We start from the raw sequence: 17,812 nt of genomic DNA on the forward strand, positions 1-17,812 counted from the left end.
GTGGCATGTGCCTGTAGTCCCAGCTACTCAGAAGGCTGAGATGGGAGGATCGCTTGAGCCCAAGATATCGAGGCTGCAGTGAGCCATGATGATGCTACTGCATTCCAGCCTGGGCAAGAGAGTGAGACCAGAAGGCGGAAGGTAAAGGGGGAGCAGGCACATCACATGGCAGCAGCAAAAGCAAAAGAGAGAGGTGGGCAGGGGGTGTGTGCCACACACTCTTAAACAATCAGATCTCGTGAGAACTCAACTAGCGGCAGGACAGCACCAAGACATGAAGGATCTGCCCCCATGACCCAAACACCTTCCACCAGGTCTCACCTCCAACATTGTGGATTACATTTCAACTTGAGATTTGGGTGAAAACATTCAAACTACATCAATGCCTTAAAGAACAAGAGTGTCTCGGCACTTTGGGAGGTCAAGGTGGGAGAACTGCTTGAACCCAAGAGTTCAAGACCAGTCTGTGCAATATGGTGAGACCCCATCTCTACAAAAAAAAAAAAAAAGGAAAATTAAGGGCTGGGCATGGTGGCTTATGCCTATAATACCTGCACTTTGGGAGGACTGAGGCAGAAGGATCGCTTGAGCCCAGGAGTTCAAGACCAGCCTGGGCAACATGGCAAGACCCTATCTCTAAAAAACAGATTAAAAAAAAAATAGCCAGGTGGGGTGGTACATGCCTGTGTTCCTAGCTACTTAGGAGGCTGAGGTGGGAGGATAGCTCAAGTCAGGGAGGCTGAGGCTGCAGTGAGCCGTGATTACACCACTGCACTCCGGCCTGGGTGACAGAGCAAGATGCTGTTTCTAAAAAAAAAAAGTTTCTTCCAGTTTTCTATTGCTTTTAAATTTTGGCTATAACACACGAAGTTGTTCTTATATTTGTGAAGCTATGAAAATGAAGACAGAAGAGGCTTCTGATTTAAAGAAATAGAAATTGGCTTGTAAGACTTCCATTATAGCATATAACAATTTCAAATGCAACTTCTGGTTGAACTTCAAGGCTGGATACCCTATCAAAAATTACTTTGGATAGTATTTGATTGATCCACAGTTATTACAAATATTAATTATTGTTAGTTCAACCATAAAAATCATGAATATATCTGCCTAGAGTTATTGGTGAAATACAAAATATTAAAAAATACTGTATTCAAATAAAGGCAGAAAAATACTTACCCTGGATTTGCAGCTTCCATCAATATCCCAGCAAAGAAAATTAAACTAAAAACAAGGCTACTTCACAGCAAGATTTATTAATACATCCAAAAGAAAGAAAGAAAAATGATTTTGTCACACTATATACAGATAATACATACAGTGTTTCATACACATATTACATCAGTTTTTACACAAGAAAAATATACATAAAAATGTAAACTTTTGTATACAAAAACCCTTAAACAAATTAAACAAGGACCAGATAACAAAAGGAGACCAATTCATTATTATTTCATCAAATTTTTTAAAACAGTAATACAGTACATTCATTGAGATATATATGGAAAATGTGAGCCATCTCTTCTTGTTTAAAGGGAAATTACAAACCAAAAGCCAATCGCCTCCCAAAACGTGGTCTCCCCCAGCAATGCCGCACCCAATGCCACAAGTATGCCTCTCCACTAGAACTGGGGGCTCTTACCAAAACCTGCCCATCTCCTCATCTTGCTCCTACAGTCTGTGCAGAAACAAGTGGCTCCTAACTTTTGTGCATATAATTAAACTCGCAGCCACTATGAACACAAATACAGAGGAGAGATTCTCAGTTTGTAAGTTCCCTTTAAGCAGCTTTTATATTTTTGTATTTATTTTTAATGCATGGCCTGTTAAACATACTTGTGTGCCAAGGTGAATGAGAACACTGAAAAAGAAGGGCTTTGAGAACCGCTAGTCCTTGCTACCGTGCAGTTTCTTTGTTAGAAGAGATTTTAAAACTGTCCAACCTGTCTCATTTGCTGGTTTCAAATAAGCTACCTCACCTTTGATTTCCCACTGCAACTTGGTTTCGACTTACACTTCAGTACTCTAGTTGTTAGTACCATACAATTGCCAAGAGGCTTTTTGTTAAAGGCTACTTCTGATATCAGGTTCCAGCTAAGCTACTCAGTAAAATGGCTCAAACCCCAGCCTCTCTATTTTAGTCTTCAGGAGTACTCTTACTTCACTGTTTTTTAACATCTCACAATTTAGGATTGTCCATCTAACCCTCCTCTCTCTGCAAGTTCTTGAGATGTAATCTGCTGCCAACTCTTCACACACACACAAAAAAAAAAATATTTAATAGTTCGTCCTTAATAGTCTTGCATTCAGTGTGTCAAATTGATGTACTAATGAGAAATACCTGAAACTGTGGGGAATAAGAATTAAATCTATTTCAAGCACATGCAACTTGGAACTCGGAAAAAAAAAAAAAGAAAGAAAGAAAGAAAGAAAGAAAGAAAGAAAGAAAGAAAGAAAGAAAGAAAAAAGAGTTTGGGAGGGCCCTTAACTAAAATGTGCTTAAGACAGCTTCATGAGAGAGCCGCTTTCCTTCAAATTTGAATTTTGAACAAGGCAAAATAACAATTAGGTGATATATTTCCCTGCAGCATGAGAGTAGTTAACTTCCCCCAGGCAAAATGATCTCAATAATCATTATTTATTAATGAAAGGAGGAGGCAAATTGGTGAATTAAGTTGATCTAGGAGATGGTGGATGACATACACTAATGGAAGTATTAGGATCGCTTTATAAGTGAAACAAACAGTCTGGTCTGTGGAACATCTCCACTTCAGAGAGAGGAAAAATGCACAAAGCTCCTCAAGTGAATCTCCAGCTCTTTCTTACTCTCATGGGACAGATGGCATTTTTAAAATGACAGTCTCCCTTTCAGTTAAGAAAAACACAACAATAAAAGGAAAAGGAAGATAAATAAATAGTGTGTGGATGTCTTTAGATGAGACTTTAAATGTTCTTTAAATAACTTTTGATAATGTATTTTAAATCATTACATACAACTGCCACTGCAGTGACAATATTCCAGTAGGGGCAGCATTTTGCTAAATGTAAAAGATTGCCATTTAAAACTCATACATATACATGTGTATATACAGTTATATCAACACTATTTATATACATATATATCTAGAGAGCAATATTTCATTGCCTTTGAATATCTATATATCTACTCCCACAATATATACTAGAGACATACTGTGTGAGTACATATGAAAGCATATGTACACATGCTCTGACATGTATATATACACTTTTGTCTGTGTGTGCATAAGAGCTTTAAAGGCACAATATATAGGGATGCAAGTTTTCTAGAGAGCTGCAGCAAAGTTAATACAGAATGTCACAAACTGAGAACAGTCAAAAGGAAATGTAGCATAATTCATCACACAGGAATTCATCAAAGCAGTTTCATCATGAGAAAAATGAGTTAGTTACAGAATTCACGAGGCTTACATGTGACTTTGTATGCTTTCCATTAAAATGTAAATGGTGAAGTTATGATTAAACTACAAAGCAAAGAAAAATATGTAAATGACAAATTAATGACAGTTAAGTGTGGAAATAAACCCAACACTAATCTCAATCATAAAATCATAATTATGTTCTCTTGTAATTTAAGTAAAATGACCCCAAATTATTGAGGTAAAACTTTCAAATTTGTTTTATTTGGAAGTTGGCTTTCTGTTTGTTTTTGAGACAAAGATGAATGCCCAATTCTCGAAATTACTATTGATAATATTACCAAAACTTGTGTCTTCTGGGAAAATTTCAGAGATAAAGATCTTTAAAAGAAAACAGAGAAGTTGATGAAATATGCTTAAGCCAAAAGTTTCCGGCCAGAAAAGACAGAATTAAGGAGAAAAAAACCACAATGATGTGTGATTTCTTTTTCTTTTTAAGTGATGAGAGACTGACCAGTAGAAGGTGGTGAAGATGAAGAATAGTGGAACTGGCAAGTAAGAATTGTTCAGACAGGCATTCATTGTGTAATATCCATAAACAAGACTATAATCCAAAGGACTTCCATTTACTATGTTCTGATGATGTACTCTAGACTGTCACCTCCTCTGGCTTACAGAATAATCCAGAACTTTCCATAGACTTTAATCTTGCTTAACAAAGGCTGTTTACCTATTATACACACACATTTTTAAGGGAAATATATGTATATAGCTTTATCTATACACACACATATACATACGTGTATATATAGATTTATACAAATGTATAAATAAACATAATACTTTTCAATCTTTCCATTGACAAGGCAAGTTCACATTCAGCAAAGTGCCACCACATCCCATATACACATCTCTGTACAGATATACACATAAGGGTCTGTTTTCACCCTTCAATCGGGAGAATTTTTTCTAGCAAATCCCATTAACCAGCAACTGAAGGGAGAAATGGCACCAGTACAAACTCCCTTCTTTCATTTGCATGCATATGTACAAGAAATATGCAGATTAAAAAAAAAATCCCAAAACAAGAGTGAATGAAACCAGGAGATGCTGCAAAAATACAACTGTAGAAAAGAACAGCATATAGAGCTTTCCTAGTTCTTCACTATATCTAAGATGAAGTAAACGATGCTCAAGAGACAACTACAAATTCAGGTATATTATCAGAAGTTGTTTTGACATATTTCGAAGTACATGATTTTTTAAGTATTAAAAATAAATGTCATTGGAACATTGAATAACAACTCTAATTTTGACTATTTCAGACCACCAGATACTCCAGTAATAAATGTATAGCAAAATAACACCTTAAAACTCAAAATAAAGGGATGTATTTTTTTTAAAATTCCATATGAATCAGGGGTAGCACAATTTTTCCTATAGCTAAAATATGGGGATGGGAGCACTCTTAATAAATAACAGCAGAACTGAGTAAAAGTTTTTTGAAAATTTTTGGAAATGAAATCACCCCAGCTTTGACATATGCACGGTGAAATGATCCCACCAACTCCTTAAACAAAGCAGCCCCTTCCAAAAATTCTTCATGAAAGGCCTATACTTTTTCTTAACTTCACCAAGAAAAGATGATCAACAATATTTTCTTACTCAGAATATAAAGAAATCTATAATAAACATAAAAAAGGTTCAACAGATCTCTGGTCCCATCACCACAATAGATAAACACAGCTCATGTCTGGGGCTCTCTGTCTCCCTCTCTTATTTTTATGCTCAAAAGTGAGAGGCTGATCTTAGAACCTCCTATTTCTGATGTCATTTTATGAACATAGCATAATATAAGTTAATCCAAAGGTTAACATAAAATGCACATGATATCAGAGCTAGCCTTTTAACATAAGATAACATAATGATTAATTTGGTGTATTTACACAACAGAGACAATGAGAAAGTAACTCCAATACCCTCAACTAAATAAATCATGTTTCTACAATACATTCGGTTACCTTTATCTATTTTTATATAAGCACACATTCATATCTCTCACACATGTGCCCCCAATGTATATTTTTGCATGTGTGTAAAAAATACAGACATATACATGCACACGAGTAATTTAATTCTATTTTAAAGTCACAGTGGGAATTCCTTAGTGAGGAGGGATAAAAAGTTCCTGAATAAGACACTGAGAACATCTAGATTTATTATTTTCTCTATTTTACTTCCCAACTTACAGAATAAACTGTAAATTAAAGAATAAATCCATAGGAAATAAAAGAGGTCTTAAAAACTTAGTTTACAAATTCCAGCTACAGTAGTTGGAGTTTTACTTGATCTATGTATTTCTATGTACCCTGTAACTAAGCTTCTAGCCATCTTATGTAAACCACAGATCATTTACTAAACAACATGATTCTCAACAGTTCTAGGAACAGTTATAAATGGTCTAAAGGTGTTCTACATTTTGAGGCCCCAGGATATCCTTTTATTTTATATATCTGCAAGGTAGCAAAGGATAGCTATACACCTTGACACGGCAGAGATCCAGTGTAAAAAGGTGCTTCACTAGTTTGTTTTGTCAAAAAAAAAAAAAAAAAAAGCTCATATATATTTAGCTATTAAACACATAGGCAACATAATTCATTACACTCAATACAGCTTTAGTATAAAACTTATAATTTATGAGGTGATGTTAATAGCATAAATTAATATACCTTTTCTCTTAAAATCTACAATAAGTATTCTGAAAGCTCATTGGGGAAGGAAATTTTTAAATAAAAGTTTTAAAGCTGTGCGTGATGGGAAAGGATTCTGTATTCTGAAGCTGAGATGAGAGCCTGGAGGAGAAAGGAAAAAGTCCTATGCAAGACACTGTGGGCTACAAAACCAAAAGTTTCCTCTTTCTTCCGCTCTCTTCAATGATGAGTCACCTTTAGTTTCTTTTAAAACTATTTTCTTATTTTAAAAACTGCCCTAATTTCCACAAGGAATCCCTGAGACATACTCAATACTATACAGTGAAAAGAACTATCACTGTTGAGAGGAACAGATTCAACCCTTCCAAACAGATGAAGACAATGTCAACAAGTGTCAGACTTCCCATCATTTCAGCACTAATCCACTGGAGCCACCTGCACCTTAATGATGCAGGTTGGAGTCATTTCAGGGCAAATCGGTCTATTCCCCCAAGTAAAAGCAATGGTGTGGCATTTAGCTGCATTGGAGCCTTCTGCACTGCGTGTTGAAAATTTTTCCAAGGGGAACTTTGGGTGCATACAGAGCTTACTTCAGTGGTCCCCAGCTTTAAAAACAAACAAAAACAAGCAAACGAAGAAAAAAGAAACAAGTGAAAGAAGAGGATTCTATGCCTCTTTGGCCGGGCTGGGTACAGATCATGTGTGCATGTGCATTCTTCAGGACTGTAGTGGGCAGAGGCGAGCAGGCGGAAGAGAAGATGGAAAGCTGTGCTGCCCTACGGAGCTCACTGAGAGTTAGATAGATTTTTCTCTTATACGAGTATTGTTCTAAACTTTAGGTCACTCAAAACTGCGTTCAAAGTAGCCAAACATCCCCAGTATTGGGGAACACAGGGTAAAAAAGGTCATATCCAATTTGCTCGCTCTCTCTCTGAAACGTCACATTTCCTCTTATTAGCTCTGTATCACAGTGCAGAGAAAAACTAACAAAAAGATAAGGGCTGAAGTGAAAACAGAATTTTTGCTATTTAGAAATAAGGCTCCCAAAGTTTGACGCACAAACAACTGCAGCGTTAATGACACTGTTTATTAGAAGAGACAGAACTATTCATTAAAGTTTGATGTTTTCTTTCCTAATTCATTAGTCAGGGAGAAATGCTTAACAGATATCCAAACATGTCTTTCACTGGTATTTCATTACAAATTTTATTGGAAAGGTAGTATTTAAAATGTTACTTTAATCTACTAAACATGATTTTGGTTTCCTCCAGAATATAGGAAAATTTATAAAGATATTAAGATATTATTAAACTGTTTAACTTTTCTACAGAAAGCCAGTGAAGATTCAGTTAATGTATTGGGAGGAGGGAAACATCATGGTCTTTCATGTAAAGATATATATAACTCTCCACCCCCAAGAAATATATTTTTTTGTCAGGAAAAATATCCTGAGAACAATGTAAATACTGGTAATAAAAGAGATACAAATGAAGACTGTTCAGTATGACTAACTTTTCTTTCAAGGAATCCTCTAAATTGCCTCATTAAACGGGAGAGTTATGTAGAAGACCATAATATTAGATTTCTATATATACCAGATTAAGAAGAGAATTTTAAAAGAAGTCTAAAAGAAAGATGAAGAAACTGAAAACTAATTTTTAATGAATTTCAAACCTGTTAGTAAGTTTAGTGTTAATATACTCATCTTTTTGCAATACCAACCCATAGCGACCTTCTGAACTAACCTGGAGGAGAGGAGATTGCCTTACACGTGCACTGCCGACTGATGGCACCCACTGACCATCACCAGCACCCCTAGGATGCCAAGGCACGGGAAAGATGGCGGGCAAGCACCGGCGGACTGACCACACGATATTTACTAGATATGCTCAAATTCTAATCCACTTTATAAAAACAGAATGGTACAGGTCAACGGAAAGGTCAATTCTTTCATGTAAGAAGAAAACTGTATGGACAGGGCACCTCTGTGCATCACAAACATGGTTTCCTTCCTAATCAAAGAGCTGTCTTTGCTACTGTGGACTGTGATCACAGATTGAGAACAAGCTCTGATAAGGAAGAGCTTTAGTGTCAGTCACAGAAAATGATGATTCTTAACTTTCAGGTGTGAGACTGGGCTTATTTTAAAAATAAATCTTATAAATAATTATTTGGCAAAGATAAAGTATTAGCTTTCTTTAGCCTTAAGACACTAAAGACAGTAACACCAATTTAAGGAAAAAAATAATAATAACCTCACTTTCCAACTTGCTCCTCATGCCTACTATTTGTTTCTGATTATAGTCTTCTCATAGAGGGACACTAGACACACCACACTGCCTGCCAACATGAAATTGCTCAGGAAGTCATTTATAAAGCGGTTATATCACACATGGTAGGTTACCAGAGAAAATAATCCTTTGCTGTCTAAGCTATGTGACGATAATTAGAAAATTTTTCCATTGCATAGTCTGTCACTTGGTGGGTTAAGTATAATTGCTACTTACTATTATGAGTTGTTTACTAGCTACATAACCTACCCAGATGTGCAAATTGCTAAGCCATTTTTACAGAAGAAAAAACAATGTCTTAAGTACTTTAATTAAAATAATATTAATAATTATGTAGAGAGAGTAGAGAAAGCCCATCTTTTCTTCAGATGCTACTGATCACAGCCAGTGAATATCACACATTAGAATGGAATTCAGATTCTCAGAGCACAGAATGTATCCGTTAACTGCAGCAACTTTGTAAATTAAATCACAGTAACACAATCTAACTGGCCTTTATAAATAGTCCCAAAGAACTGCAGAAACAGAGTGAAACTTCCTTGCCACTATTTCTCATGGGTTTAACACTAGAATAAAAGCTAGTTTCTACCTATTTGGGACCTTATATAAGATTTGTTTTTGATTCCAGTATTGCCTTATGATAGCACAAGAGCTACCTTGAAAGATACTAATTTTCCTATTTCTGGAGTAAAAGACACTTCATTCCTTTCTATACATATTAATAGCAAAGTTACTACTAACGGACAAGAATGGCTCTTTTAACTAAAAGAAAAACACAGATCTCTCTGGGCTTATAGATGTTCTCCTCTCTTCCAAAAAGGGACTCATAAGAAACAGCAAGAGCAAAGCAAATTGCAAACTTTGATATCTGTTTTGAACTAGATAAAATAGAGGAGAAGTTTGTTGTTGGTAATTCCTCAACCACTTTCCTCAGCTTTCATCACGGGCATCCAAACGAAAATGTATTTACTCAAAGTTTTTGGTGTGAAGCTGTAACTAGCAACATTCCTGATAATTTCATGCCTCCTTACTAGAAAGCAGAGAAGGGCTTTTAAATGCACATAAAACAGAAAATTGCAAACAATAAAATGTGCAACTTACTGCAAACTCAGCTTTGTATCATAACTGAAGAATTTCAAGCAGCTAACATGAGGGACAAAAAGACAGAAAAAGTTCAAATCGACTACCCAGGACTTTCCCTTCGCTGTCAAAGGGCTGACGAGGAAGTCAATGTGCTGCTCTGCGACAACCTTTAAATACACAATGGAGACTAAACTGAATTGCTGGGAATGGACAGTTACCTAGAGATGCTTACGATGAGTTGTGAAGATAGTTTAACAAACTAAATGACATTTTTGAGCAGAGGTAACTATTCGTGACCACTTCATTACAGTACGTTAAAATAAAAAAGCTTACTAATATAGATTCACAGGTGAGAAATATTCAAATTATCTGTCCTCACCATTCAGAATAGAAATTTATGGTGATACCAAATATAATTTTGCTTTATGACATAAGTTATAATTTAGAAATTTTGCACTCTGCAAAAAAGGCAAAGCTATTAAAAATAAATCTTCCAATCAATTACCATGATTTTAAAAAAACTAAATATATTACAAACATATTTTTGGCCCACAAAAAGAAACATCAATAAATACAAAATAGGGCATATAATGATTTCATACAGTCATGTGACATTTCCCCTCCATAACCTCAGGCACGTGGTATCTGCATAATGCCTACTGATCACCATCATTCCTTTAAAAAGCAGAGAAAGAAAAGCTTTCAAAAGAAGGGACTGGTTAGAACTAGCATGGCATAAAGAGAATACATACAGGAAGTAGGAAAATACATCCAATCGTTACCTATTAGAAAGGAATTAAGATCAAATATTCCCTGACAAATGAATTATTGAACCACATCAATAGGTATGTTCTCCCTACTTAACTTTTAAAATATATATGTATGTGAATTAGACTAGACTCAGGTATAAATAGCCAATGGTATCTCAAGGGACAGTGAAACTACTCAGCAAAAGCAGAGTAGAGATGCCTTTAAAATCTAGTTCCACCCTTCTCTGGGGGGAAAAAAAGGTAGGCAAGAAACCTCACAAATTCATTTCATAGTCATGAACTCCCTAAACTACCCAATATGATTTTTAATCCTAAAATCCTGGATTTTAAAAACATTTCCCAAAACTATTTTCAAATTTACTTAAACCCAAGTACTTAAATTATTTTAAAAGTACCAAAGGGCAAATAAAATTTATGTCTAATTTCCATATTCTGCTTTGAAAGAAACTTTAAAATGTGTATCCTTCAGATATCACACATCACTTCACAACTGGTACACTGATTCTACAAGTGTCTGCAACATTTTACAAATCTTACCAAAGAATCACTACTGTAAACATGAAAAATTCAAAAGCAAAAGATGGATCAAGGAGTTCACAGATCCCATCTTTTCAAATCTATCTGACCTATCCTGCTTTTTCACATCAAAATATTTTCTTTAATTACATCTTGCAAATGTATTCCATGAGAGAAGGATTTAGAAACAAACATATGTCTGAAAAGACAAAGTGACCATCAGGCCCCAGAACCCCAGGAGCCTGCAGTCGTCCCAGGCAAGCTTTTCAGGACATGCCTACTTCACTGACGGGAATCCAAGCTTTCCTATGTTCTGTTTCTTCTTGGGCTAACTTTTAACAGAAAAAGCTTGTGCTATTCACACGACCAGCCCACCACCCTCCCTATTCAGGAAACTTGAGGAAAAGAAGGACCAACCTTATTAGGATTGTGAGATGTAGGAGAGGAGAAAAGAAAGAGTCTTATATTCATTACAGAGGGGGGAAAACAAACAAATAAACAAAACGCAAACTAATGGGACAGCCGCTTCCTGCACTGCACAAAAACACACGCGTGGGCACACGCATACTCACAGGCAGTCAAAAGACACATTTTTTTCTTTTAGTTAAACATGATCACAATTAGGAATGGAATCCTGGCCTCACTGTGGTGTTTAGCAGTTGGTGCTAAGTCAGTCTTGACCTGCCACACACCATTTGCTGTCTCTTATACAGGAACTCAATTAATAAGATCATTCTATCTAGAACCACCTATGTAAAAACCTGGCAATAGAATGGAAAGCATTGATCTGAATACTAGGAAATAGTAAAGGGCACTGGTATTCTGAGGTATCTTCCACTTCTAGGACTTGCTGCTAAAAATCAATCCTATCCAGTCACTGTGCTGAACCACTAAGGAAACCACTGGGGCGGAGTGGGCCTGCCAGGAGGGAATGAGCACCAGTGCTAAGGAGCACATGTGAACACTGTAGCGAGGTCCACTGCAGGGCCACTCATCGAACTGGGAAGGGGGGTGCCCCTCTAATCCCCATCTGTTATATCTTCTTTCGGAAAAGGGGAGAGGGGTGCTAAAGAGGAAACAAAGATAGAAAACACTGGGTTCCCCACCTGCCTGCAAACACATAGACACCCTCAGTTAGGGGAGGGAAAGGGAGAAGATGCATTATTGGTACTTGTAGCTGTGGCACCTGTTACTGTGAAGCCTGTAGGAGGGGCTATAGAGCTGTGGCTGGGCTGCAGGTCCTTAGGAATGCCACTGTGAGAACTCAGCTGGTGGCCGAAGGCTGCGCTGAACTGAGGGAGTTGCTGCTTGGGAGAGGTGGAGGCCATTAGTTCAGCAGAAGGCCCCATGCCACTGAAGCTGGTCTGTGGTAACCCCGGAAGCACACTGGAGCTGCTGGGGGTCACGGTGGCGAAGGCAGGCTGTGTGGTCTCTGAGTTCGAAGTGGTGGGTGGTGTGGATAGGGAAGTGGAAAGAAGATGTCCATCTGCGCCGAGAAGGTTGCTAAATGGAGAGGGGTCTCCAAGGTTGACGGGGAGATTGCCCCAGTGAGTTCTGGGGTTTACCACACCTCCAAGTGGCACCTCAAGTTGAGTTGGGAGCAAGTGCTGCGCCATGATGGGCATCTCTGCTGAAAAGGTAGCTGCCATATTATCACCAGAGTACGATGTTGTGTGGGGAGAGGTGATATGGTCACTGTAGGGAGACGGCACATGCTCACTATCATAATGGCTTCCATGGGGCGAGGAGTGGGAGTGATCACTGCTGTATTGCTGTCGTGAGGTGATTAGGTCATCTGCCTTGCTCAGCAGCTGGGCAGGATGTGGCCTCTGGGAGGCATGGCTGCCGTCATGAAGTCCATGAAACTGTCCTGGGAAGGCTCTCTCCCCAAGTGCACTCTGGCTGATCAGAGTGGCAGAAGTAAGGCCAACGTTGGCTGGGGCAGAGAACTGCCCCTGGATCTGCCCTGCCAGGGGTGTAGGTGGGTTTGACAAGGTAGCAGAACGGAGCAGGTTCTCATCCAGCTCTAGACTAGAAAAATTATCATGTACTATACGCCCATTCAATAGCTCCCCTAGGTCTGTGTTCACCTCTCGGCTCAAGGATTGTATTCCTGAAGCTCCAGTACCTGTGGAGAACACTCCTATTCCTCTATCTGACAACTCCTGGACTGGCACACCATCTGACTGGGCAAGGACCCCAATGGTACTCAGGCACTCGAGAGAAGTTACAGCCTGCAAGGCCCGTTCAAGCTCCTCAGCCTCTTCGGTAGTTGGGAGGAGGTCTCCATTCTTCCCTGAGTCAACAAAAACCATCAACAATCAGTAGAGCTTTTACCAGTCCTACATCACAAAAATCATACATTTGAATTATTTTAAACAATATTCTATTTAAAAAGAGTCCCTCTTGAAAAGAAAAGTTTCCAAGATTTGGATTGGAGGGAAAAAGTGAAATAATGATATGCAGGACAGGGTCTGAAATGTCAGCTGACTACGAACTTGAATCACCATCTTCAGTTGATTTACTGAAAACCATCTCAAAAGTCACCTTATCAAAGTACTAAATTCTTAGGAACTCTAAGGATACAAATGTAAAACTCACAGTGACTATGTGATTATACATGTTTTTTACCTAAGATTATATTATTGTCATTAACATAGAAAACATATAATATCAACTTGGATTTGAGACAAAAGGCTGTGTAGAACAGGTCCACCTTGCCTGTTCTACTCCTGACTCTCCCAGCTGGAGGGCAGCTGTGGAAGGTTAAAACACAGAAATTCATACATCTATTTTAGCACAACACTAAGCACTCAGTTCATTTCATGGGTTATCTTTCAAAATGCTTTTGCTTTACTCTCTAATCCTTCCCCTTCATTCTTTTCCCATTTCTTACTAATTTTCATAAAATGGAAGCCCATGGACCTACTTTGATTTCATTTCTAATATTCAAAAAATCTATTGTTAGGAACTTGATTAATCACCATGGAAATATTCGATTTTTAATGGTGAAAGAAACATTCTAAGAGTATAAAAGATTTCCCCTGAAAGCATGGGGGAATTGGCAGATTAAGCAAACTTCGTTTTGGAAAAGTGCACTTCAGTTGAAGTACATGGTGGGGTATAAAACTAGGGCAAGTTCTAAAAGGCTTCAAAACTCATATTCGGCTGGGCGCCGTGGCTCATGCCTGTAATCCCAGCACTTTGGGAGGCCAAGGCAGGTGGATCACCTGAGGTCAAGAGTTCGAGACCAGCCTGACCAACATAGTGAAACCCTGTCTCTACTAAAAATACAAAAATTAGCTGGGCATGGTGGCAGATACCTGTAATCCCAGCTACTCGGGAGGCTGAGGCAGGAGAATCGCTGGAACATGGGAGGCAGAGGTTGCAATGAGCTGAGATGGCGCCACTACATTCCAGCCTGAGTGACAGAGCAAGACTCTGTCTCAAAAACAAACAAACAAACAAACAAACAAACTTCATGTTCAAGATGTCTTTGTTCAAAAATAAAGTAAAAGTATGCACAAAGTTGGGCCAGGTGTGGTGGCCCATGTCTGTAATCCCAGCACTTTGGGAGGCCAAGGCAGGTGGATCGCTTGAGGCCGGGAGTTCAAGACCAGTCTGGCCAACATGGCGAAACCCCACCTCTACTACAAGTACAAAAATTAGTCAGGCGTGGTGGCACATGCCTGTAATCCCAGCTACTCGGGAGGCTGAGGCAGAAGAATCGCTTGACCCCAGGAGGCAGAAGCTGCGGTGAGCCAAGATCTTGCCACTGCACTCCAGCCTGGGGAACAGAGTGAGACTCTGTCTCCCAAAATAAAAGAAACAAGGTATAAACCTAGTCACCAAATTATGAGATGGTTAAACAAACTGCACATTCCTTATCTTCTGAAAGGGGTAAAATAGCTGCAGTGGTATTATATTTCCTATCTACAGTGAAAGACATTACATGTGAGGAGGAGTATGACAAACACATCTCAAAACACTATTTCTTTTCTTATAAACTCATTTTTAAAACCAGTTTCCTTGAGTCAAAATAACTGACTATACCTTCAAAAAAATCAAAATCTTGTAAGTCATCAGGTAGCCGTGGCAGGACGTCTGAAAAGTCCTCCTGGTTCAATTCCAAGTCATGTGGAATGTCAGTGATCTCATTGGCAATGTCGTCCGGCAACTCATCAGCACTCAGCTCTGGCGTGGATGGGCTCCTGGGAAACAGGACACTGTTGGTCCCATAACTCCCTCTTTATCTTCACATCAATACCACCAAGCCAAGTTCATTCAACACGAAAAGAAGCTAATGTCAGGCAGGGCACAGTGGCTCATGCCTATAATCTCAGCACTTTGGAGGCCAAGGTGAGAGGATCACTTGAGGCCATGAGTTTGAGACCAGCCTGGTCAACATGGCAAAACCTTATCTCTACTAAGAATACAAAAATTAACTGGGCATGGTGGTGCACACCTGTAATCCCTGCTACTCAGGAGGCTAAGGCATGAGAATCGCTTGAACCTAGGAGGCGGAGGTTGCAGTGAGCTGAGATCATGCTACTGCACTCCAGCCTGGACAAAAGGGCGGGACTCTGTCTCAAAAAAAACAAAACAAAACAAAACAAAATAAAAAAACAAGCTAATGTCTTTTAGGTTTTCTTTTTAAAGGTCAGAAAGCCCTGGCAGGTCTTGAACCCAAGCACAGGGATTAGACAGATGGAAAATAAGGAAGTAACCACTTGAGCTAAAGCCCATCCTAATGTCTTCTAGGTTTTTTTTTTAGACAGAGTTTCGCTCTTGTTGCCCAGGTTGGAGTGCAATGGTGTGATCTCGGCTCACTGCAATCTCCGCCTCCTGGGTTCGAGAGATTTTTCTGTCTCAGCCTTCCAAGTAGTTGGGATTACAAGCGCCCACTACTATGCCAAGCTAATTTTTTTTTTTTTTTTAGTAGAGACGAGGTTTCACCATGTTGGCCAGGCTGGTCTCGAATTCCTGATCTCAGGTGATCCACCCACCTTGGCCTCCCAAAGTGTTGGGATTACAGATATGAGCCACCATGCCTGGCCTTTTTTTTTTTTTTTTGAGGCGGAGTCTTGCTGTTGCCCAGGCTAGAGTGCAATGGCGCGATCTCAGCTCACTGCAACCTCCACCTCCCATGTTTCAGCGATTCTTCTGCCTCAGCCTCCCGAGTAGCTGGGATTACGGGTGCCCACTACCACGCCTGGCTAATTTTTGTATTTGTAGTAGAGATGGGGTTTCACCATCTTGGCCAGGCTGGTCTCGAACTCCTGACCTCATGATCCACCTGCCTCTGCCTCCCAAAGTGCTGGGATTACAGGCGTGAGTCACCACACCTGGCCCTAGGTTTTTTATACTCAACAGAAACATGAGAAATTCTAACTTACAGTGTCTCCTCCCCTATTTTTTAAAAGAAGGAAATCTGAAAGTAGAATCACTGCAAAAATACAGGCCTCACCATATGCAGTCATGTATTTCTGCAACCTTCACCATGTATAAAGAGGCAACAACAACTACTAGGTAATACTTTTACTTCAAATTTGTACAGTGAATCACAATTTGGTGTATCAAGTGTGTCTTAATGCTTTTTAGAAGAATTTCAAATCTGGTTGAAATAATAATTTTAGAAGTGAAATTAACAACAAGTAAAATTGAAATGCTCAGCTAAAACAAAAGCTTCATTCTCCTGGTCAAAATGTTTAACCCTGCCAAAATAAATAATGCCTCATATTTTTGATGGAATACTTCTGTTGCAACATATATGGAATTTCTGCTAAAATTTTTTAAAGTTAGAGGCCAGGTGCAGTGGCTCATGCCTGTATTCCCAGTGTTTTGGGAGGCTGAGGTGGGTGGATCACTTGAGGTCAAGAGTCTGAGACTAGCCTGGCCAACATGGTGAAACCCTGTCTCTACTAAAAATACAACAATCAGCTGGGCATGATGCCACACAACTGTAATCCTAGAGTAGGGTGGCTGAGGCAGGAGAATTGCTTGAACCCTGGAGGCAGAGGTTGCAGTGAGCCGAGATCGCGCCACTGCACTTAGCCTAGGCGACAGAGCAAGACTTGGTCTCAAGAAAAAAAAAATGTTTTTTAAGTTGACAGTATACAATTAAACTCAACTTCAGCATCTGTTCTCTTTATTGTAAGCAAAAGCTTAATTTTAGATCAAATACAGCCAGATACAGGTAAAATCTAAAATTTATACCAAAAACTATTTTAAAAATCTAGGCTGATATATTAAATGGCTTCTGTAGCCTAGTGACAACTTTACAATAACCACATGAAGCTAGATGTTCTGAGAAGAATCAGAAGACGTAAAGAAAAATTAGGTGCCAGTGGCACCACTGACCGGATCTGAGAGGCCTCCACTGGCAGTGAGACGCTGGCGGGCATGCTGAGGTTCCCTTGGGGGACTGCAGGGGGAATGGGTTTTTGGGGTCGACGAGGTCCACGCCTTCTCTTCTTCTTGTGTTTTTTGGTTAGTGCAGGAGGCTTGGTTTTTTTCCTGGGTTTCCTCTGCTGCTGGTGCTGAACTTTACGGGAGTTATCTCCTCTCAAGAAATTATCCTTTGGAATGAATAAATACGTTTTTAAACTGAGATTATCTGGGAGAAACTTGACAGCTACCTAAAAAATACTTACATCCCTTAATATTCTATATTAATGCCTAAAACATACTGGATGCCCAAAACTATGTATAGCAATAATGAAGACACCAAACTTCATCAACTCCAAGATCTACATTTTAATATCTCTGCAATTGGGAAGCATTTTAAATTGTTGGCATTTTACCATTGCAGTCAGCCTGCTGATGGTCATAATAGCTGACACTGTCCACACACACACACACACACACACACACACACACACACGGTTCCAGTTCTTTGTCCTGGCATCGTTTCTGAATTAAGGTATGTACACTGTTGGTACTACGTGTGGAGGAAAATTCTTTGTGAATGTAGAAAGGCACAAAGAGCAGCAGGGCATAAAATTAATATTAGTGGAGCACATATTCATTACTGAAGTACTGAC

The 17,812-nt window shown here is 39.0% G+C and overlaps 1 protein-coding gene across 2 annotated transcripts in view; it reads right to left on the bottom strand.

The window, feature by feature from the left end:
• Positions 1 to 1,237: 1,237 nt before the first annotated feature.
• Positions 1,238 to 17,812, bottom strand: part of INO80D (INO80 complex subunit D) — a 96,271-nt gene continuing 79,696 nt past the window's right edge. Inside the window, exons 9-11 of one of the 2 annotated variants that reach the window (XM_023219392.3) lie at positions 17,130 to 17,347; positions 14,823 to 14,995; positions 1,238 to 13,065 (exon numbers count right to left, since the gene is read on the bottom strand). In XM_023219392.3, the coding sequence (XP_023075160.1) occupies positions 11,900 to 13,065; positions 14,823 to 14,995; positions 17,130 to 17,347 (1,557 nt within the window). In that variant the 3' untranslated portion in view covers positions 1,238 to 11,899. The remainder of the gene's footprint in view (positions 13,066 to 14,822; positions 14,996 to 17,129; positions 17,348 to 17,812) is intronic. The other variant, XM_026454612.2, reaches the window with a different exon arrangement.

Source organism: Piliocolobus tephrosceles, chromosome 11 (assembly GCF_002776525.5).
Source record: "Piliocolobus tephrosceles isolate RC106 chromosome 11, ASM277652v3, whole genome shotgun sequence".
Lineage (NCBI taxonomy): Eukaryota > Metazoa > Chordata > Mammalia > Primates > Cercopithecidae > Piliocolobus > Piliocolobus tephrosceles.